The 24,189-nt window shown below is 38.1% G+C and overlaps 2 protein-coding genes across 5 annotated transcripts in view; one reads left to right on the plus strand and one right to left on the minus strand.

The window, feature by feature from the left end:
- Positions 1–24,189, minus strand: part of GRIN2A (glutamate ionotropic receptor NMDA type subunit 2A) — a 1,360,048-nt gene that overhangs the window by 401,386 nt on the left and 934,473 nt on the right. The window lies entirely within an intron of this gene.
- Positions 4,260–24,189, plus strand: part of LOC142463075 (glutamate receptor ionotropic, NMDA 2A-like) — a 412,218-nt gene continuing 392,288 nt past the window's right edge. Inside the window, exons 1-3 of one of the 2 annotated variants that reach the window (XM_075565336.1) lie at positions 4,260–4,741; positions 5,841–6,027; positions 7,442–7,858. In XM_075565336.1, coding sequence (XP_075421451.1) covers positions 7,460–7,858 — 399 coding nt within the window. In that variant the 5' untranslated portion in view covers positions 4,260–4,741; positions 5,841–6,027; positions 7,442–7,459. Of the gene's footprint in view, positions 4,742–5,840; positions 6,028–6,414; positions 6,869–7,441; positions 7,859–24,189 lie in introns of those variants that run through there. The other variant, XM_075565335.1, reaches the window with a different exon arrangement.

Below are 24,189 nucleotides of genomic sequence, written 5' to 3' on the forward strand. Positions count from 1 at the left end.
TTCTTTCCACAGATTGCACCATTAAGAGATACACTATAAAACTAGATTCTTTTAATTTGTATGGTCACTAAATACAATGTTAGCAGGAGTAAACATATCATATAGACTATCGAGCCATTTGTGCATTTGAGATTTGGCCACTGGTGAAATATTTCTCATACTTAATAGTAAAGTGAAATTACCTTTATTGACTTGTGACGGAGTCACTGTCCTTATGGAATAGAGGGCCAGCATACATGGAGTTAATTTCCCTTGGATAAGCTAACCTCGGGTGCAGCTAATCAACATGGTCTAAATGAACAAGGAAGTCTTTTAAAACAGACACAGGAAGCTGCCATGCTGGAAGTGATACATAGAGACTGTTTTCCCCAGAGAAGGGGGAGATAGAAGTGCTCCACAGCTGTGGAAGCTTGGACAGAGGAGGTCTCTGGGCTCAAGGTGGGGCTGAATTCCCCTAGGAAGAAAGGATGCAAGGCCATGCTGAAGCAGTGACGTCTACTCCAAAGGACTGTCAGATAAACAAAAAACACTGTATTGTTGTATGCAGAGACTGTTTTACCTTGCTCCATATGCCAGGGAATATTTTGGCTTGGGAACCAGTTTAGCTGGCCATGCACTTAGTGAGGTAAAAAGCTATGGTGTAGTTAGCTTTCCCTAAAGGGAATAGGTGTTTTTTCCCTATGTTTTATTATGATTTAAAGGGACAGTACCCATTATGTTTATTTGTTTGTGGCTAATAAACCACTACCGTTAAAGCTTTACACAGCATCTAGAGTCTTACTGACCTTGCCGAGAGGCCGTCCTGCCACATGCCTCAATAGTTATGTGTTCCTAAAAAGGCATACATGGAGACATTTATCAAATGTTTCAAACTGGACCATTGGGTCAAATTGTGTCATTTTGACTCTGCGTCACCTTGCATCAGTGTGTCAATGTAAATTGCAACAATTTACACCATTTTATCTAATGGAACATTCTTTGACAAATATGGTGCAATACCTTTGCTATACTTTGCCCCAGTTTTATGACTGTGAGACTTTGATACCTTACTCCCCTGTTGACACAAAAGATTGCTGCGGCTGCTGCTGCTGCTGCATACTACTGCCTTACTTTCCTTTTACATGGCAAACATATTTTGAAACACAGCAGTTTATTCAATTACAGTGAACATAGCCATAAGGAATGAATCTATGCCAGAGTTCCTGCACACCCTACAAATTCAAAACACTTCAGTGCCAGATGGTCGTGTAACTCATTGTCACACATTGTGTTTCACATCCCATTAGTACTGAAAGGTTTAAATTTGTTAGGCTCACTGTACATAGCTCTTGAATAAAGACACTTCCATTTGCTATTTCTTTAACAGATGACAGTTGGAAAAAGTGTGTTTTCCAGGGGACAAGTGAAGCAATGGGTCAGAATAACAGACATAATTGGATCTATTTGTTATGCTTTGCTTTAAAAAGAAAGCCGGTCATCATGTTGTAGCAGAGTTGATGTGAGCTCAAGGCAATCATACCATGCATCAATTGGTAAGTTGTCCAGTAGCATTTTGCCAAATGAACAGCCTAGACCATTTAAATAGAGGAACCATCTGTGACCAAATATTTAAAACATTTGAAAACAATAAAACAAAAACTCTAGTTCCAGGATCTATATTTGAAAGTTAATTGTTTACTTCTGTTTAAAAGTACACCTTGTATCAATCCATTTTTTTTTCATTAAACACAAATAGCACATTTAAAGGATCATTGGTCTTACAGATTTATGAATATATGTTACTGTACATCTGTTTAAAGAAATATATAGGATTTGCTACACTGTTCTTCTTTTCTTTAAGTCTTTATGTTAAAAGACTCTTGAGATACATTTTAGTATCAAATGAAAAGAAATTACTTGTTTCATTGTTTCATTGTTAGATACAGCATAAAGAAAATGTGAAGGGATATTTATCACCTCCCAAAAGGAGAGATAGGAGTAAAAGAATGGCAATTTACTGGGCATTTACTTTTAATTTTTTTGACTGCTATTTACTTTTGGCATTGACATAATTTCCCCCCCCCCCCGTAGCAGTGCCACGTTTAATTGTATCTAAATGATAAAAAAATAAGTAATTGATGGTGATGCTGAGATTAAGGCATTGTAAAATACAGTTGATGTTAAGGAGCATGTCACTATAGAAGTATGCAGTGTGTTTTATGATGATATGGGAACAGACAATAGAAGCAAGGCAAAGGGCACACATTGTGATATTCAACAGTAGCATGGTAAAGCATTAACCAAAAAAAAAGCAGTAATAGTAAAAAAAAAAGGAATAGGAATCAATACAGCAAAGTGTTCCAGCACTCACTGGCTCTAAAGAGTCTGTGAGTGCTGGAACACGTTGTTGTATTGGTTACTGTTTTTGGAAGAATTAGAGTCCTCCATTGTTCCTTTGGCACCCTGCAATTGTCTATTTGTTACTTTCTCAGAGTGCTGTCTATCGCTATTCTCATAAAATGTAAAGGCTTTTCTAGCAATGCATACTTTATGTTAAGCAGTACCCAGTATGTCGATTTGAAAATAAGTAAAACATCTTATCTATTGTGTTTGTTACTGAATATCTTGGGTATAAGATATTTGGCCCAGTCTCATATGAAATGAAATACATCATAATTATAATATATACAAATACTTAAAACATAGTTTAATGTGTAAACAATCTCATAACTGTACGACTACAGTATGGTATACAAGTTTGATCACTGATAGAGCAAATGCCTTTATAATGTTAAGGTATTATTAGGATTTTAGCTGTTTTGGTAAGTTGAGAAATAATAACCATGTGCAAAGACATTATGGGTTGCTTTTGTTGTTGTTTATAAAATCTGATGATGCTTTTTTGGACCATTATTGACACATTTATGCAGTTTGGAGACTGAAGAAGGCCCTCCATTTGTTGTAACAATTGCACCAATGTTGCTGTGCAAGTGGGTATTCTAGAAACCTCTGACAAGTTTCTAATTATGCAATATGAGCACAAGGTACCACAACTGAGATAAGCAGATACACTGCATATTTGCTATGTACTGCAAATACGATGCATTGTGCAATTTTAGGATGTTTGCTACTGTACTTACAGCCACTGGTGAAAGACCCTCATAGATTAAATATAAACACAGTAAGAAATGTAAAGCTTGTTTTAAAAATCCAACTATCACTTTAATTCATATCTTGAACCTTACCGTTTATTCATATTCATACCATTGTTTAAAAACATCTAGCCATACATTTTCTAGAGCACATCCCTTTACTTGTAATAAAAATGTTGTCGAAACTGAAAGGTGGTTTTAATCTGTGGGCTGGCACAATACCTTGATACATTTACCACCTTATTAAAATGTACCAGTGACGCTTCGTTTGTAGTAAAGAAATAGATGCTATGCGCATCTGTGTCAGATGTACCCATGCATATACAGTCCAAATAGTGGCAGAAAATGTCTACCACTTTGTTCTTCTGCAATGGTGTAGGAGAGAAAAGAACAGTATGGCTGTCCAAGAAGGGCAGAAATGAGGTGTAACCATGAAACAAAACGAATCATGAGGCTATTTTGTGGTTGCCACATTAAAGAGTACTACACAATCCATAGTTTTCAATGTTTTTTTTCTTTGATAACTCTAATGCACTGCAGTTTTTGCAGTAATCACACAGCTGTTAAACTTTGAAATGCAGTCTTCTTAAGTTGTTAGGTTGAATGAATTAAGACTGAACCTTATCCTTATGGACTGTACCAAATGTGCACATTACACCTTACAAAAGGAAGACAAGGCTTGTAAAATATAAACTCAAGAAACAGGAGGTCATGTAAGGCTTATAGGAACATGTTGACAAGGTATTTTTGGTTTACCGTCAATGCAGCACAGTGGCAATGTGATTTCAGCACCAAGGGCAGTGACATGTTAAAAGGCGGTTTATGGCACAATGTTGGTTGAATAAGCATACAGTATACAACACAAATCTTTAACATACATGTACAGTAATTGGTTATAATCTTTACACAAAAGTGTTTAACACATGATAATTGCACTATACAAATCTAATGCAACTAATGGCAAAATGAAATAACACACAGCAGGATAGATATCATCTACAGATTGTTTTGTCAGTTACAAATCCAATACAAAAATACCAATTTGTTTCTCCTGCCAAACACACCTGCTGTTTCTCAGTTTGCATAGCAGCCAACGAGAACTTCTGCAGAATACAGAAAGGATTCTCTGTTTGTATTCTACTGTACATGCAGCTCTGAACTTCACTGCAGCTCTGGTGCCTTGCATTCAATATCTCTGTTCTTCGCAGTGCTCTAACTCAGTGAGGTTGAGCTCACTGTAATTCTCACTCTTACCTTAAGGATGTGTTGCTGACTGCAACCCGCAGTTTACAAAAAGCTGAGCGGAATAGGAGATTGGGCATGCTGTCCTACAATCCTGCTGCAGCAAACAGAAATACCTATACAAAGAGGAGGAAGACTGGATATTTATTTCAATTAATAGAAAGAATTCCCCGTTTAAACTTTGTCATGGAGGGATGGGGAGTTAAATACTGAGTGATGCTGAATTCCCTGCGATGTGAACAAGTTGCTGGGTAAAATCTAGATACAGTATAAACAGACATTTTCTACTGCATTGCTTGCAAGAGGATTTACTGAAATGACTTTGTGGGATCTGAGCCTAGGGCTACAGAATTTGGAAGAAGAATGCAGTAAGTATTTTATGTTCGGTGCTATTGTATTTCAAGATCGTGCTCATGACTTATTAATTGATGCAAGTACAATGTTTACAAGAGATAGTGAGCATATCAAATGTTAGATCAGAGCCTATGTATACAGTTGGTTTTAGCATAGGAGCTCTGTGCTTGCTTTGTTAAAAATATATTTTCTGCAGCAGTCAATTATGCAGTTTATTGCTGCAAATGTTTTCAACATGAAAACAATTGGAGGGGAGATAACAGGAGTAATTGGAGAACCAAATGGGAGAGGCAGAGACAAAACCAAGCAAATGTGTGTCATTTGTATCATTTTATGTAGCAAAGATAACACATAAGAGCAGAAAGCATGCATTTTTGCTAATGTTTGTGTTCTTTACATTTGTGTATTAAACTTATAGCGTGGAATGTGAACACATAACTAATGCAGGTTTAGTTACTGTTTGCAAGATGTCGATTTCTCTGTCAAACTTGTCATTATATAATACACCTTGCAGTTTGCGCTATTACCTGCATTGTGTCAACATATGGCGCAAAGTTGAATAATTTCAGTGTTTGCATGAAATTTGGCACATGTCACACATGTTTTGTCTGTTTTGCCCTTTTCTTTAAGATGAATTACCCTTGTTTGGCTTCATTGAGCCTTCAAGTAGTTGATCAATGTACATTTAACATGCACTGTATGTAGTTGCTGACTGGAAAGCAATAGGCTTCTGCTTATAAATGTCACAATTTATAGAATGAATGTTGAGTTCCACAGCACATCAGGGTGTAAAACCTGCAGGAATACTTCTTTCCATAGATAGTTTAGCTTGAAGCTATCCAATCTTGGCTAAATGCCACATCCCTGTGCAGTTGAGTCGACATTAATACAGCACATAGAGAATGCGGTACTATTCTCTTTTGTTGGCCCATACTATGCATTAGGTTGTTTCAGGACATACAGTACTTGAAAACGAGATATATATCCTGGTAAAATATTGTAAAGACAAATTAATAAATACGTACATATCAAAGACTGTCTGAACGGCAATATATGTGTGAATATTATTTCCCTAATGTCCACCTCTCTGTCTTTTCCTTAACCTCTCTATAGGCAACTATTGCATATATACCAACTTTGGTGGTTGGTTCTATTGGCAGCTATGTGGAAATCAAACTGCAGCAAGGAAAATGTTCTTGGAGGAGACGTTGGAGGAGCATCCTACCAAACGGTGCTGAGATCTACGAGATGCCAAACTTTGCAGCATGCCAAATAGCAACCACATATTCTGACTGCTCTGGTATGTTGGATGAGTTTGTAGTAAGATGCTGGGAGGGGTTTGGTCAGGAGGGGGCGCTTTTGTACTTCTCTTTTATCTATATGAATGAAGAGCTGAACAGAACTAAGGCTTATAATGTACGTAATAGCAGGAGCTTCCCTGCAATCCCTAACAAACACAATCTTAACATACATTTCTTGCAGTGCTATTTATGTACCTTAAATATACAGTATGTGTATCATTTCTATTTTTAACCCAATTGGGTTATTCGAGACAATCAGTTGCAGTGCTCTTATCATGGTAAAAAAAAAGAAAGAAAGAGAGAAGATGGAGTCATTAGAGTCATCTATAAAAGTAGCACAACCCTTCAGCCAAAAATATTGATGATCACTTTAGTATAATCTGTATTAATCTTTTTATTTTGCATTTAGAGTGTCTGTTTATTGAGCATTAAGTGGGTGGTGAATATAGGTCAATGCAGCTCATGTGAAAGGTGATGTAAATAATGAGCTGGTTGCTACTATATCTAGAGTGATTGTGACTAGCTGTAAGAATACCACATACTGTAGATAAATGCTGATAGGGCTGAAATAGAAATACAGTAAATAGGAATGACGCTTGGCAATGAATGGAAGTGTGCTGTAAGTATCAGGAATGCTACTGCAGGGATGTCCCCTGAAGAAACCAATCTTCAGTGTCTCAGAGAAATCCACTGATACACTGGATACATGAAGGAACTAAATACAATACATGGAACAGAAGAATGAAATTGGAAGATCAAATGAGATGGCCAAAAAATCAGAGGGACTTGTGCATTGGCAGCCTGGCGGTATGCTATATGAGCACACACATAGCTGTGAAGGTATTAGCATGTACAAAAGATGAGAACTAGCAAACGCACTGAAATATACAGATCATGCTCAGGCATTTATTAATCAGATTAATCAGTATCGTATATATTTTTTAGATTGATACAATATAATATAGGTACAAGCAACAGCATGTTTATAAATCAGTTTATTTAATTTAGACAGGTTGTTTTGCCAACTACAATAAGAGAGCTTTACACTGTATTTTTGTTGTTGCAGATGTATAAGTATTTCATCTATTAGCTCTGTTTTATCAAATATTATAGTGCTGAGATGGGAGCAATTATATTGTGAAAAGTCAGTCCTGGAATGTCTTTCTTTCTAAGTACTCTATGTATCTTCACAACACACACTAGGGATCTCTTGTTTGGGGAAAACAACACACTCTGAGATTAAGACAAAGGGGAAGTAAAGAGCTCATTGACTTTGTTGCTATAAGGTAATGGGTAAACTCACTGCACCAAACGAACAGTTCAGCTCTTCTTTGCTTTTTGATTTATGATCAATAGCTAAATTCAAATGGAGCTTGTGGACGACTATCCTGATGCTTGTGATCATTTCTGTAGGGAGTAAAGCTGGAGAAGATGGGGACTTTCGGCTCTGCTGTATTACTACTTCAGGCTCTGCTGATTATGGTGGATTTGGGTCATGGAGCAGAAAAAAGTTTCCCAGTCCTGAACATTGCAGTGATTTTGGGAAGGACTCCGTATATCACAGAGAGAGACATCCGATCTCTATGGACAAGGGATATGTCTTTAGACTTTGATGTCAATGTGGTGACCTTGCTGGTGAACCAGACGGACCCTAAAAGCATTATCACCCACGTTTGTGACCTGATGTCAGGCACAAAGATCCATGGTGTGGTTTTTGGAGATGACACTGATCAAGAGGCAATAGCTCAGATTTTGGATTTTATTTCATCTCAGACTTTTATCCCAATCTTGGGTATTCATGGAGGATCCTCAATGATAATGGCAGATAAGGTAAGGGAACAGACAACGTGTTTAATGCTCAGTATGTGCAACACTTTACATAGGTAACATGATTTTCTTATGCCCACCCTCTTACTACACATTTGGCTTGTCATTGCCAATTCATCACATTGCATGAAGTGCTGAGCTAAGCTTAGCCAAGAACACCATTTAATATTCAACTTTTGAAGCAATATATTAGACTACACTACAGTGCATCTAATTAGGATTGTATCATTTATGTCAACATTTGGATGGAAATGCATATGGCAACTGACAAGGATTTTATAACCAGATATATTTGTTTAAATGCAATTTATTTACATGCCAATTAAGATGGCATTGCTATACATTCAAAATATGTGATAATGAAACCCTTTTTTTCTATATATTATTTGCACATCTTCTGTATATTAATAAATTAATTTTCAAGGCATTGGAGGAAGAGGTTGGGGGTGGTAAAACGTTAATACATATCGTTCTGGTGTAAACATGCAAACCTCACATCTTTTCAGTGAATAATACAAACACACATAGCACAACATAGTTTTGTTTGGTTTTTGACAATAATTGAGTATATTTTGTATGCTCCGATTCACAGTTTTAAAGAGAACAATATGTTATTACCTTCCTCAAATCGATTTTGTACTTGTCCAAGACCATAAAAAGGGTATTGAAACCCTACTGTAGCTCCGATAAGACTAATTGCTGGAAAGTGATCTTCTAATGTTGGCACCTGCACTGAATGTTAAAATAGCCGCATAGAACATCCAAGAACACAACACAGTCCAATGTGCCCCTAACTGTCAAAGATCTATTGAGAGTGACACTTCACCTTGTCAGGGATATGAATATCATTTTCAAAGGTAGTATAAGCAAACTGAATTCACATCAAACCTATTTGGTGAAAACAAACACTCTAGAAAAGGTTTCATATTAAACGAGGGGATGTCCAGGCACTTTCAAATGATGAACTGCTCCATAGAAACGAGAGCCTTTTTACATTATGTGCACATATGATGCCCATTACTCAGCTGTCAAAAAAGTAACTTTGGCAATTTGCCACTAGAGTGCACTGTATGGGTTACTTTATAACTTAAATCGTTTGCAAGCTAAGGAATCACTATTATAGTATCACTATTTTATTAGCATTTAAAAAAAGCATTTGCCATTGTGACCTCATGTACAAGGTTAGAGTTTTAAAAGCAACATGAGAACTTTATGAAAAGGATACATTTGATGTTGAACTCTTTAGAAAGTATAGAGTTTAACCCTAAAATGCCATCAAATTAAGAGTTGAACTAATGTTTGAGATATAAAGAAATGTTATGGGCCTTTGGCATAATATATCAGTAATATCTTTTTTTTCTGCAGCAGGCAATGGTTTATAATGTAAGAGGTCATCCAGTTGACATCCATTCAAATTAGGGCTGTATTAAATTAGGGTAACTACAGAATTTGGCTATTTGGCAACAAAAAAAGTTTTGGGGATCTGTACCAAACTTTAATAATCATTAATCTAGATCATGAAAAAACAGCCACTAATATATATATATATATATATATATATATATATATATATATATATATATATATATATATATATATAGCAGATACATCATATATTAACTGCACATATATAAATACGCATATACAGTAGGCACACCTCAATAAGGCACAGAGGGCGAAACAAGTATACAGGCCATTAAAAATAAGTATAGAAATACTTCACGCAAAGAACAAATGTGGTGAAGTACGACACAGCACTCCAGTATTAGTGTTCAAAAGCATATACAGTAGTTGTATTGAACGTACAGGAAAATCCAACATTTCAATCCAGCGACTGGACCTTCATTAGGGTTAAATAATATGGCTGAGAGATATAATTATGTGTTTACTTAAATCTTTTCAAACCCAGCCCTCCTGTTCAACATTAATTTGCATATAGCTGCATTATACATTCAATAATATTATATTGAATTCATAGGCTTACAAATTCCTCAAAATGCAGGTCTCCTCTAAGACAGAGGTACAAAGTACTGCTGCGGCCCTTCCTATCCTCCGACCAACCCGTAAAAATGCGGGTATGTTCTCTGTTTCTCACAGAGTTTCCCACGCTTCGGCCGCATCAACAGACAAGCGCTAATGGCGCTTTACATTGAAAGCACCCGTGGCGCAGGAAAACGGACGGAAAAACGGCGCGCGCCGCAGTGTTTTTAAAAATCCTGCGGTGGCGGCAGCAGGAGGATAAAGGCGGCCGCCACTGTAGCGCTCTACTCACAAGTTCACAATGCAATTCTTCATTTATTGTAACAGCCAAGAACCGAGGAGAAACAACATTTCAGGTCCCAATTGGACCTGATGAAGGGTCCATATGGGACCTGAAATGTTGTTTCTCCTCTGTTCTAGGCTATTACAATAAATGAAGAATTGCATTATGAACTTGTAAGTAGAGCGCTACTTTGTACCTCTGTGTTAGAGGAGACCTGCATTTTGTGGAATTTGTTTGTCTATGTTGTGTTGGCTGCCCAAGCAGGATGCTCCTCGCCTGCAACTGTTTTTCCGCACTTTGGAACTGAATTCATAGGCTTGGCATTTTTAATATTACATATTTCCCCAACCAGAGAGCTCATGCAAAGTATGGTAGTTGTTATATAATGTATAACTTAATGATAAACACAAAGGGGGGTCGGGGGACCCACTTATGGTTTGTAGACCCATAACACAGGCTTTCCAAACATTTTGAAAATTTTGGGGTGACCTAAGTGTAATTTCTATTATGATCAAAGTATTTATGTGGCAGTTATCATGGCTTTCAACCCTGCAGACATACAGCACACCAATCTGTTGATAAAAAACACAATGAAAATATTAGGCTCAGGATAGAAGTTGTAAACATATTTTATGGAAATCTAGTCATGTCTTTGAATTGTACATATGATTTGAATGCAAAAAATCAGTGTAGTCCAATGTGACTTCAAAGTCAACTTATTATTGGAGAGTTTGTTGTGGAAGTGTATGTCCAGAATCAAAACAGGAAACTCAGTCTAGATCTGTGACTGGTTGAATGACAACCTATTAAACAGTTTTACCACATCAATTGTAATGGATTTGTTCTTATTATAATACTTTCTGCGTATAAACAATAATACTTTCGGTGTCTGTCTGCTGCTCTGTATTTGGTAAAGCAGTATATTTCCTGTGGATGTGAAAACCGTACTGTGCAGTATGTACATATTATTGTAATGTGTTTGACTGATATTCAAATTATTGCAATATTTAAAACTATAATAATTGTGTTGCAGCATTAAGGTATTATCGCCTCTTTGGGACCCATGGAAAATTAAGATGCTGAAATATTAGCTTTCTGTCTAGTGATGGCAGAGATCTATGATCCAGAGTCCTAGCAAAAAATAGAGTATGACTACACGTGGCTAACACTGTAAAGCCTCCGCCTAATAGAGATCAATTATTCAAAATATGATGAGTTATCACCATTAATTACAACTACTAGCCCTTCTGCCTCCAACTAATTCACTCTTATTTCCTGAAGCACCAGAGATAGCCCAGCTGTGAAGAAAAATACTTTCCTGTTGGATGAACTTGAGTTCAAAAATCAATGGTGGAAAGTAATTGTCCAAATGAAAATTCCAGTGATGGAAATATCATGCAGGTTTTTACGACATAAGTTCTCGGGACATACGATACTCGTTCATAATATACTGTTCTATATTCATTTTTAGTGGGAGATTTTTCATTTAAACTTGTGATGCAGCTATAGTATTCAAATCTAATAAATAGGTTTTGAAATCTATCTATCTATCTATCTATCTATCTATCTATCTATCTATCTATCTATCTATCTATCTATCTATCTATCTATCTATCGTATATATATGAAATTGATGTTTTGAACACAAAATAAAATGTTTATCATATTGCTTGAGAAAGGACATACGGGTTAACTTTGTATAGCTGTTCTTTTGCTCTCTATAATACCAATATATTCATATCCACATTCCTAAGAGAGGCTCTTAAGCTTTTCCGTTGTTTGAAAAACTGATCAAAAAAATCTCTGACCTTTCTAAGCATTGCAAAGGTCTTTCAGTCAGTTGAGAAATCTAGTTAAAAGTGTATTGAGCAGCCATGTCAATTGGAGCCTCGGAAATTCCAGAAAATGATTCCTCACATTTGTGACATCATGGATAACCTTTTTCTGGGTAAATAATTGGTGAACTGTAGCATCCATGTTACTCAACTAGAGAGATTAATCGCTAAGTGGATGTTGCGAATGCATTTGTTGTGTAACGTGGTAAACTCCAGTGAGGGTTAGTTGTCCACTTTTCCAGTGAGCTCTCAAATGCTGGAATTACAAGTCACTCTATTGGCATTCAATGATTATTGACGATACACTCGTAAACCAGAAAGGCTGCTACAGTATCCTGTACATAATGTACTAGACACCAGATATTTAGTGAGCTGTAACAAAAAAATACCGGTTTTGTGAATTTGATACAGAGGAAAAACATTTTGTTCAGATAATCTCCTGTTACTATTTTGTTAAATGTCAGCACATTTACATGTAAAGTGTTCTTTTAGAAAAGGCGGTGCTTGGATACAAGGTTAAGCATATTTATTCCATGGATTCTCAATACACTACATGTATACATTTTGGATTAATGACAAAGTCTGACTTTGTACAGTATGTGTTATTTAGATATGAAGGAATTTGGACTCAACTGTTATGGAAAACCAAAAAGTCCTTAAAAGTAAAAAAACAAACAATTTGGGGATGTACTGTATAGTGTTAATTATATGCAGGGCTTTTTTCTGGGGCTATGCGGGATACGGCATATCCCCACCTTTTTTATACGGCTACTGTGTAAGCTATTAGCACAGTAGCCGTCTGCGCATGCGCGAGAGCTTGTGCATGCGCAGACGGCTACTGTGTTAATAGCTTACACAGGACTGAAAGGAGCGCATGCGTGAGCTCAGTATCACCACCTTTTCCCCAAGAAAAATAGCACTGAGTATATGTATAGTAAAAACACTTGGGGAAAGTATACTAGTTGTTAACAGACAGGCAGTTAGGCGTTTTTAAAAGATCAGTCTGGATTAAAAAATAAGTTCAAAAGACAGATTGCTTAGCCTATGTACTCCCATTGCTCTTTCTGCACAAAAGGCACCTCATTTCTAAAGCTCTCATTATCGGGATGAAATAACTTAAAAACAGGCATCTGTAAGCTGCTTCTTCATGGCTATCAGTGTTTTGACTACCATCTTCTGAAGTTACTGTATGTTAACTAAGTGCATGGTCAGCAAATCTACTCACAGGCAGCTGTTTGGAATTTTACTCACCATAAATTACTTTGTGTACCTGAAGATAGTTTAGGACAGGAGTGGCCAACTCCAGTTCTCAAGACCCCACAACAGGTTAGGTTTTCAGGATATCCCTACTTCAGCACAGATGGCTCAATCATTTCCTGCTTCAGCACAGGTGGCTCAATCAGTGACTCCGTTAACGATGGAGTCACGGATTGAGCCACCTTTGCTGAATCAGGGATATTCTTAAAACCTGACATGCTGGTGGCCCTTGAAGACTGGAGTTGGCTACCCCTGGTTTAGGATCTTTATGAACCTCCTGCTTCTTCCATACCTTTTGGTTGCTGTCTAGTGAGAGCAGAGATCAATGATCCAGAACCTTATATAATGATTGTGTTTTAAGAAATATTGATTGTAAGACATGTACCAAATCCCCAGTTCTTCATGATGACCTCCCCAATAGCCTCTGAACTACAGTGCAGTATGGTGTGTGAACACTGCAGATACAGTATAATGAGTTTACCAATCAGCAAGTCACTTTTATCTCCCTGGGCCACAAGTACTAAATAAAATAGATTGCCAGTTATTTTGGACAGGGACTCGTGTTTGCTGGAATTATATGTACTGTATAGCACTGCAAACATTTTTAGTTTAATATAAGAACAAATTTAATTATTATTATTATTTTTAAGTATACCATTTGTACTAATACTGGGTTTGTGAAAATATTAGTTTTATTACAAAGCTTCACAGTCCTGCATTGAAACTGAAGTTTAATATCAAAGTATCCTTTATCCTTTTAAATAGTCAGCGTTAAGGATAACGGATTGTTGTATTTATATAACAGTGATTATTTTCTTAGTCCACATTGCAAGATGGTTGTACAGTGTTCATTAGACTAACGACGTTGAGCGAAACTTTCTGAAGTTTTTATTTTGTGAACATCTGAGACTTTAAGTCATGCATTAAGGCATTTTTGTATTTAAATTTGGGTTTCACGTATTCAGATAGCTGGAAAATACAAGAAGACAATTCTCTCTGATGTTGTCACATTTTATTAAGGAGCCAACTCTTTCAGTAGTTCAGTTTGCACGTCGTAAACTATTTTCTTAATCCGTTATCTAGAGTTCCAGCAAGACTTTCTTATCTTCGGAAAGTCCTAAAGGAATCTGGTTAGCATTTGTGTTTTGTGTTAATATAAATAAGGAATACATTTTTAAGGGCCACATTAACCATATCATACCTGCAGATCCTTCTCTCTAGCAATCATACACAATAATAAGTAAACATGAAAAACACATATTGTATCTGTCGAGCAGGCTTTTATTTTGCACTAGTTCTTTGCCATTAAGAGCAGATGTGAAGTTACTCATTCTAATTTGAACTGACAGTTTAATAGTTTGCACTTTCTTATTTAGCTACCCATCTGACCAAGCTTTAACAAACAGCCAAACTCACTTTATAAATGTATTTTTATATATTTGGCAATTTAAAAAAAATATCTTACACATGGGCCCCAATTATGCATGGTGCGGGGCTCATTTATTTCCAATCCTTTCGAAGAGAAGGACAATCTGGAGAATATATTATTTAAATAGGTTGGACTACGAATCAAAAACCTTTATCCAGAAAGTACTAGTTTGGTAAATTTAATGTAGAGGTTTGATTGGAGATATCACGGTGGAAAGGATGACTTACTGTATGATTCATGTTTCCAGATTCATATTTCTACTGTACATACAGTAGATTATAAATGCTGCCACTGAACATTATCAGCAAAACGTCATTTTATCAACATGCTGATTTTTATGAATTTGGTTTGTAGCTTATTATTAACTGTCACCGATGTGTAGTAGTTGATTTAATCTTTTCTCTGATTTTCTTTGTGTTTCACTAAGTGCTCTCAATTTTAAATATCATTTGTAAAGAACTTTAACGTGTGAAAGAGGAGGGAGGATTCCCCCGGCTTGCAGAATTCTAAAGTACACACAACCCCTGCAAACTCAGAACCCAAAACAACCACAATATATATATATATGAGAAGAGAAGAAAGCGCCCGATCCTAGTGTAGTATGATAAGATACAAAATGTAATATTCCAATAAAACTCCAACAAGCTGCTCTGCTCCCGGGATCACAAGCCGTGGTTTGGATCCTGCATGGAGCTACCAATGCCCTGTGTAATTACACAGGGCATTGGTAGCTCCATGCAGGATCCAAACCTCGGCTTGTGATCCCGGGAACAGCGAAGCTTGTTTCCGGTTGACAACAGGTGTAGCTGCATACTCTCTGGAGCTCCTGCTGGACGGTAGCTCAGAGGTGCCATACAACTCGTGGGAGCTGGACGTGTGAGCGGAGCAGCAGTTTCCAGCGTCTGGTGAATGAGTATTACTCATTACTTGCTTGATTACTTTTTATGTTTGTGAGTGTGCATTTGTTGGAGTTTTATTGGAATATTAAATTTTGTATCTTATCATACTACACTAGTATCGGGCGCTTTCTTCTCTTCTCGTTTTCCTAGATCCATTGGGAGGTCGTTGTTCCTTTCAGAAAGCTGCCAGTATCCTATATAGAGGGCCATCATCCATTCCTTCCATCTCAACAGGACTATAATTATATGGTTTTTGTGGACTTTATTTTTATATATATATATATTTTTTTATTTTTTCCTAATATTCCTCAATGTTCACTCATCCTTTTTTATTTTTCTCATTCATGCATGTTTATATGTTTTAATTAGAATTGTCACTGGTAATACTAGTTTATGTTATATGATTTATTTTTTATTTTTGTGGTATAATATTGATAGAGCATCATTTTCTGGTATATATATTATTATTATATATACTTTTATTATTCATTTTTTTTTAATTATAATTTTTGAAAATACAGTATAGTTTATACACTATTGCAGTAGATACCAAGAGGCGCAGTCTTTTTTTTTTGTATATATATATATATATATATATATATATATACAAACAAAAAGACTGCGCCCCTAGGTATCTATCTCAACTGCAGTGGTGGGATATAATCTGTTGATTTGAATCTCTATATAAGGGTCACGGTAGTAATATATACTTAAATGATGATCTACTGTAGCTATGCAAATAACACACAAATATAAACAAAATAAAAAATAAATAAAATACAATTACTAAATAATATAAACAATGTGAGACTAGTGACTTGAATGATCTATATAAAAATAAAATTGAAATTGAAAATGAATAAAAATTATGATGACATTACAGGGATCTTAAATAAAAAATATAAAAATAGAGTCCAAAAAAAAACATGTATGTATAGTCCTGTTAAAATACACATGAAATGTGATGATGGCCCACTATTCAGGATACTGGCAGCTTTCTATATGGAACCAACGACCTCCCAGTAGATCTACAAAAACGAGAAGAAAGAAAGCGCCCGATCCTAGTGTAATATGAAAAAATACACAATTTAATGTTCCCAGTAAAAGTCCAACAAATTTAAACTCACAAACAAAAAAAGTAAATCAAGCATGTAATGAGTAATACTCATTCATCAGACGCCGGACATCACCGCTCTGCTCCCACGCCTTGCTCCCACGTGTAGACTTCGCACCTTTGAGCCACCGTCCAGCAGGAGCCCCAGAGAGTGCACAACTTCTCCTGATGTCACCCGGAAACAGACTGAACCAAACAGTGGTTCCAGATGGGAGGAAAATGATGGTAGGACCTTAGGGGATAGGTCGTCAGCACGCGACAGCGTCCCAGAGTCTTAGTAAAGTCCAAGGTATGGATAGGTATGGTGTGATAGCTGTCACTAGCTCACACTAGCAATCCCAACGCGTTTCTTCACACTTGGGTGATTTCATCAAGGGACTCTGGGGCGCTGCCGCACGCTGACGACCTATCCCCTAAGGTCCTACCATGTAGTTCAGCCCTCTCTAACTGGGTGGCTATCTAGGCTATTTATCAGCCCAAATATATATATATACATATATACAGCTATACAACAGTCTCATATGAAAGTCTTATCTGTGTCTTGTAGCTGTAATGGAAGGCTTCTCTGCTCTCTTGGGTCCGCACCCTTGTGTGCTAAGGCAATGTCAAGATCCAGGTTTAGAATCTTGTCCCCTTTGTCTTGCTGTCAGCGTGCAGTCTCTTTGCAGCTCAAGACATCTCTCTGTCCTTGGTTCAGCCCCCAATTGTGAGACTAAGGAATCCTCTCTGTCTTTCCTGTGTCAGTTCCAATTGTCAGCTCAGGAATCCTCCCTTCCTGTCTCTCAGAACAGGCTTTTTCTGACAGAGTTCTGATTAGGCAGATGGGGTGGTTGATTGCAGGTGTGTAATTAACCAGCACACTGCTGGATTAAAGGCAAGATTCTTAGCAGGGATAAGTCCCTGTTACAGATATACTGTAGCATTTGGGCTCTCTGTCTATTGTAGTAGAATTGTAAGGTAGTATTAAAAATTCAGTACCCATTTTCTAAATATGGACTATTTGCTTCTATTGATTTATTAGCATTGGAGCTTTGGCAAAATGATCCCTGTCAACGTGAAATGAAAAAATGTAAGGTGTTCTCATACAAGTCAAATATAGATGTAACAGGTGTTATTATTACTTCTGTTATCGCACAATATCTAGTTACCGCTGGTGTGAGTTTTATATGCAATTTCTTGCGGCTCCGTTACTGACATACAAAAGGAGGCACGATTATCAGCATTGCATGAATTTGCATACACATCGCACAAGGTCACTCATTACTGTTCGATAACACGAGTAATAATGCACGCTACAGTACAAGTGTAAGTTCCAATGTTCCAATGAAGCCTTCTATATGCAATATAACCCAGACGGTAACTGGAAATGGTTAAGGTACTGTAGTTACTGTAGTTACTGTAATTGTAAGATATAACTTGAGGTGGTTATATTTTGTGTTTATGAGAGTTTAATCTGCCTAATTAAACATATTGTACTGATTACTACATAGTGTATGATATAGCATTAAACAATATATTAACTATTAGGTAAGGAAAATGTTGTTCACGTAGATGGAGTCATCCTGATCTTTTTTACAATGCAGTTGTATTTTACATGATGGTAAATTTGCAGAAATCATCATCTACTATAGAAATTAGACCTACTGGAAAGTAGTTAAGTGATGATGTCTGGTGAAGTACAGAAATTAGGGATATATTGCACCATTTAACTACAATATGCAGAATGTTGTATCTACCTAATTGTATTATCATTTGAGACAGAAACCCTCGCACCATTAGTACAAAGACAGGGCAAAAAGTAGTATCTCTAATTGGAATTCAATTCTAGTTCAGAAGAGGTACTGGCTGAAGAACTGGACAGTATGGTGTTAAATTAGGAGAAGGGTGAGGCAGAAGGAGATATGAGATTAGGAAGTGAGATATTCTATTGTTCCTAGATCTGAGCAAGTGGTAACACCTTCCAATCCACCATTTAAAAAAAAAAGGAATGAAATGTTAGGTAGCAAGTGGTAAAGTTATTATGGAATGGGGAACTCATTGCAAGCAAGTTACTTCTTTGCATGTTATTTTATGCAATTATGGATTACTGGCAATGTTACAATGTTTATAATAATATGAAAAAGAGACGTAAGCTAAAAAAACAGTTGATCAAAAAGGAAAAAGCCCAGTGTGTGGCAGTCTTTTTTTTCACAGCAGCAGAAAGACCTCGTCAGAAGAATACACTGAAGATCGGTTCGGCAGGGGGAAAAGTACAGGCTTTCCCCGCATAAACGTATGCAATGGAACCGGAGCATGTAATAAAGCAAAAATGTACTTAAAGTGAAGCACTCCCTTTTTCCCACTTATCGATGCATGTACTGTACCGCAATCGTCATATACCCGCATAACTGATGTAAATAACGCATTTGCAACAGGACTGGTTGGTTTTTATCCCCTATAATTAGTGGGAAGATAAATGTTTAAACCATTACATGTACAGTGGCGTCCACCTTTAGTCTAAATCGGCTAGATCCGCGATTTTCAGATTATCCCGGTTATGTGCGGTTTTGTGTCGTTTTCGCCCGGAGTGAACTGCGTTAGTTTCGCGCTCGTGATATTAGCATTTTATTCTCGCTGTCTGCAATACTGCAATGCCGTGTAAAAACTCAGGGGGGCGTTTGCGAGCTGTTGTCTTGGAAGTCTAATACCTTCTCGGTTCAACCTACGTCAGTACACAGTCTGTGTGTGTGTGCGCAGAAATTGTAAATTTGCATTTTTAAAGTATACATGCATTTGCAGTGCTGTGCTGCAGTACAGTATGTCTCATTTGAAAATTGTTGAAACACATAGGCGTGTACTGTACTGTAACTGTGTCACATTTCGGCATATACAGCGCTCTCCCCTCACTCGGGATAATTAACTGCACTGCAGGGTATTTCAATTTATCTTCTGTGCAATGCAGTACTATACATCTCTCCCACACCATTCCTTTGAACGTGTGTCTGGTTTCAATCACATTCCTGCTTGACAGCAGGAATTTACTGCGCATGCGCCTATAACTTCGCCCAGCACTGCTTGCAAGAGTGTGTGAAAAAAAAAAGTTTATTGTAATTTTTTTATTTTCTCCACAAGCCAGCAAAAACCATCTTACTGTATTACGATATTCAATCTGTGCTGTACAGTAGCTTTTGTCTGCGACCCTGTGCGTTTGACTGCCCATGGTTGATTTGTGTGCATTTTACGTACTATATTTGGGGGTGTATTATTATGATGAACTGCCTTTTGAAATTAAAGTATGTCTTTAGCTTTGAACTTCATGCGCCTGTCTTTAATTTTTGGAATCTTGCCATTGTGTTTTGAATCCGTTCATAGCCGAGCTTGAAAGCCTCACTGCGTCTGCGTGTAATCCTTGTTCAGATGGAAGCTTAGCTGCTTACTGCGCATGAGTCACCCAACCCCCCCCTCTCCACAGAGTCATTCGACAGACACCTGCACAGAGTCATTCATTTTCTGAAGTTAGTCATTGTGTTTTTAATCCGTCCCTAGCCGAGCGCCAATCGCCTCACTGCGCCTGCGTGTACTCTAAGCCTCTTCGAGATGGGAGCTAGCTGCTTACTGCGCATGAGTCACCCAACCCTCCCTCTCTACAGAGTCATTAATTATCTGAATCTTGCCATTGTGTTCTTAATCCGTCCATAGCCGAGCTACAGTACAAAGCCTCACTGCGCCTGCGTGTAATTCTCTTTGAGACGGGAGCTTTGAGGCTTTGTTTACGGCAACGTATTGGAAAATCCCTTCTCGAATTTGATTTGCACAGAGCATCACCTTGATATTATAATAATAATAATAATAATAGCATGTTTTTGTATAGCGCTGTTAGTTACAGTATACGTAGAGCTTTGCAGATACATTTTGCAGGCACAGGTCCCTCCCTGTCCCGTGGAGCTCACAATCTACTGTATGTTTTTGGTGCCTGAGGCACAGGGAGATAAAGTGACTTGCTTTTTATGTACTGTATTTGGGGGTTGTATTTGGGGGTTTATTGATAAAATTATTATGATGAACTGCCTCTTGAAATTACTGCACTCTACTCTACAGTATGTAATTTCTTTGAACTGCAGCACAACTAATCCTTCATCCCTCCCCCACGCACACACATACTATTTTCGACAGACACCTCCACAGAGTCATTCATTTTCTGAAGTTAGTCATTGTGTTTTTAATCCGTCCCTAGCCGTGCGTCAATCGCCTCACTGCGCCTGCGTGTACTCTAAGCCTCTTTGAGATGGGAGCTAGCTGCTTACTGCGCATGAGTCACCCAACCCCCCCCCACTCTCCACAGAGTCATTCGACAGACACCTCCACAGAGTCATTCATTTTCTGAAGTTAGTCATTGTGTTTTTAATCTGTCCCTAGCCGAGCGTCAATCGCCTCACTGCGCCTGCGTGTACTCTAAGCCTCTTTGAGATGGGAGCTAGCTGATTACTGCACATGACTCACCCAACCCCCCAAACCCTTTGAGGCTTTGTTTATGGTAACACTTTGGAAAATCCCTTCTCGAATTTGAAATGTAAATCTGATGTGCACAGCATTGTGAGAATTGAGAGTAAAAAAAACCATTAACTGATTCATGTTGTTTTGTCATTCATTCTTATACTGTAGGGGTGGGGGGAGGGGGTGTGGTTGTTGTCAATGATTATGATTACCAGGAATGTGAATAAATATTTATTTTATTTCATCAGGAACAAAAAAATACAAATATAAAAATAATCATGTATAATACATAATGCAGTCTTTATTAAGTTCTTCTGGCAGATTGAAATTGGATAAACATTTACAAAACATTTGTAAAACATGGAGAAACATGAATTATGCACATTTATAAGAATATTATTTAATAATATATATACTGTAATGTATAATATATATATATATATACTGTATATATATATATATATATATATATATATATATATATATATATATATATATACAGTATACATAGTAATATTATATTTTCCGTCTTTATCTTGTTCCTCATTCCGTGTACAGTACAGTAGTTCATTGAGAGAGGAGAGGTTTTGTGTACATCAATACTGCTGTTTATGTATTGTAAATTTTACTGCACAAAACAAATTAGACTGGACACAAAACCCCACCTCCCCCCAGGCCACCCTTTGTTCCTGAAACGACAAGAAAACAAAAAATTAGTGCAGTTAGTGTATGTGCGTACTGTATTATGGCATTGTGTGATGTGTAGTACTACTCTAGATGGCTGGTGCTGCTTTCTCTGCAAAGAAAATATTGAGCAGTTAGTAGGCAGTTACTGTAGTACTGTCAAACTAGTCTATACTGGAACTACTGTGTACTCTGACTACTGTTAAATACTGTGTACTGTAACCGATGACTGTTACTGCTCTCTCTGTAAAGAAAAAACTGTAACTACTGTATACTCTGACTATTGGGAAAGAAAAAATATGTGCCATACTTATCTGTATCATACTGTACTTACAATACTACAGCACAGTACTACTTTCCTGATGCTTGCCCATTACGCGCGATGACAATGGGCAACACAGTGGCAATATGGTCTATATATTTATTGCAGCGTTCCACGGTGAGTACATCGTTCCAAAAACTCATTATGCCTTTCAACAACTCGTCCTTTTTGGAGGGTTTCGACACTTTCCGGATATGGTCCTTCAGCTGATGCCAGACCATTTCGATCAGATTGAAGTCTGGTGATCTGTCATTGGAAAAAAGGACAATTAGTTTAAGAGATACAGTACACAGTAAAAACAGTGGGGAAAAAAATGAGACACGGTCTACTGCACTTACTCCGCTGGCGTCTTCACCCAGTTGATACCGCCCTCAAGGATATGCGCTGTTGACACGGTGTGCTTCGGATCGTTGTCCTGGTAGAAGCGGTGACCATTGGGGAACTCGCGTGTGATATATTGCACTATCTCAGGGACAATGTTGTCTTGGAAGAAAGCTTTATTCATTATTCCTATAGAAAGAAAAGAAAAGTCCTCAAAAAACTGCACAATAGTACAGTACAGTGCATACAGTAAGGTTACACTAGTAAAGTACAGTGCATAAGGCTACATTATATTTGATATATTTTACCTTCAAAGATGACAATGCATCCTGGTTCACGCCTAGAGATGGCATGCCACACATGCAGCTTCACGGGGTGTTTTGGCCGCGGCTTCAAAGATATGCGGCCTTTTTGTGGAATGCAAAGCTTGCAAATCTCTCCAGCGACACAGTAGACTCATCAGTGAAGATGCAATCCTGGAAAGTCTCCCCACTGTCGATCCATGCCTGGGCCTGGACCACTCTTTTGATTTTGTTTGCGTCCCGTATCATGGTGTACGCTCTGTAATGACAAGGAATAAATAATTTTAGCGGTACAGTACAGTTTCCTAAACAATACTTTTACCTCCTGTACTGTCCAGTACTAACCTCACACGTCCATATTTCCACCCAATGCTGAGCCCACTACTCGATGATCTTTATCTGAACTTGCCCTTGTCCAGATACTACATTGTGCCACCTGCTTCCATGGATCAACCCCGATTCTACGGACGCAGGAACCCACTCGCCTTTGCCGTGCCTGTCAAGCAGAAAAAGCGAAAGGCGGTTGCCGTTTCCACGCCAAGGCAAAAGCGACAGGCTAAGGCCAATAAAGAAAACCTTCTGCTGACCCCAAAGGCAAAGGGTTTTCATAGACGTCAGCCTTATTATGTCAAGAATATATACGGTGATGTACTCTCGACGCAAAATGATTGGCAGCCAACCCATCGAACCCGCAGACCACTTCCTCACATACGCTTCGACGACTCTGCCGCCGCTGTCCTGGAAATCTTCAGCCCATCTTCTCCACCCCTCGTCCTTGACATTGCCGCCGCCCTCACGGAAACCCACAGGCCATCTTCTCCAGTTCTATCCGACGACGCTGCCTCTGAAATCCACGAGTCACTTTCTCCTTTGCTCTTAGACGACTCTGCTTCTCGCCCGGAAATCCAAAGGTCACTTTCTCCATCCCTCTTCGACGATGCTGCCGCTTCTCCTCAACCGGATATCCACAGGTCACCTCCTTCATTCTTCTTCGATGTCGCTGCCGCTTCTCTCCATGGAACCCCCATCTCATCCTCCGTTGCACCTATCCCCCCAGATGTTCACACGCCATGCACAAGAAGCAGCTCGTTAGACCAGATGCTGAATGGTATAACTGTGGATCTCCCCGTGAATTCTTTTGTGCTAGCAAAGATAGATCTGCTTCTGGAGACCCTGCTAAATGTGGAGCAACGGATGCAACAAATGGATCAACGGATGATACATATGGATCAACGGATGGATCGACGGATGGAGAAGATAGAGGCTGACATAGCGGGCATACATTATTTGCTCGGTGTTAATGCCCCTGTTCCCCGATGCTGGAGCAGGGGGGTGACATGGATGTGATGAATGGGACCTTCAACCCCCTTCCATCACCAAGCGCACCCCCTCCACCAGAAGATGTAGTGTACATGTATGCCGTTGAGGAGGACAT

Source organism: Ascaphus truei, chromosome 11 (assembly GCF_040206685.1).
Source record: "Ascaphus truei isolate aAscTru1 chromosome 11, aAscTru1.hap1, whole genome shotgun sequence".
NCBI lineage: Eukaryota > Metazoa > Chordata > Amphibia > Anura > Ascaphidae > Ascaphus > Ascaphus truei.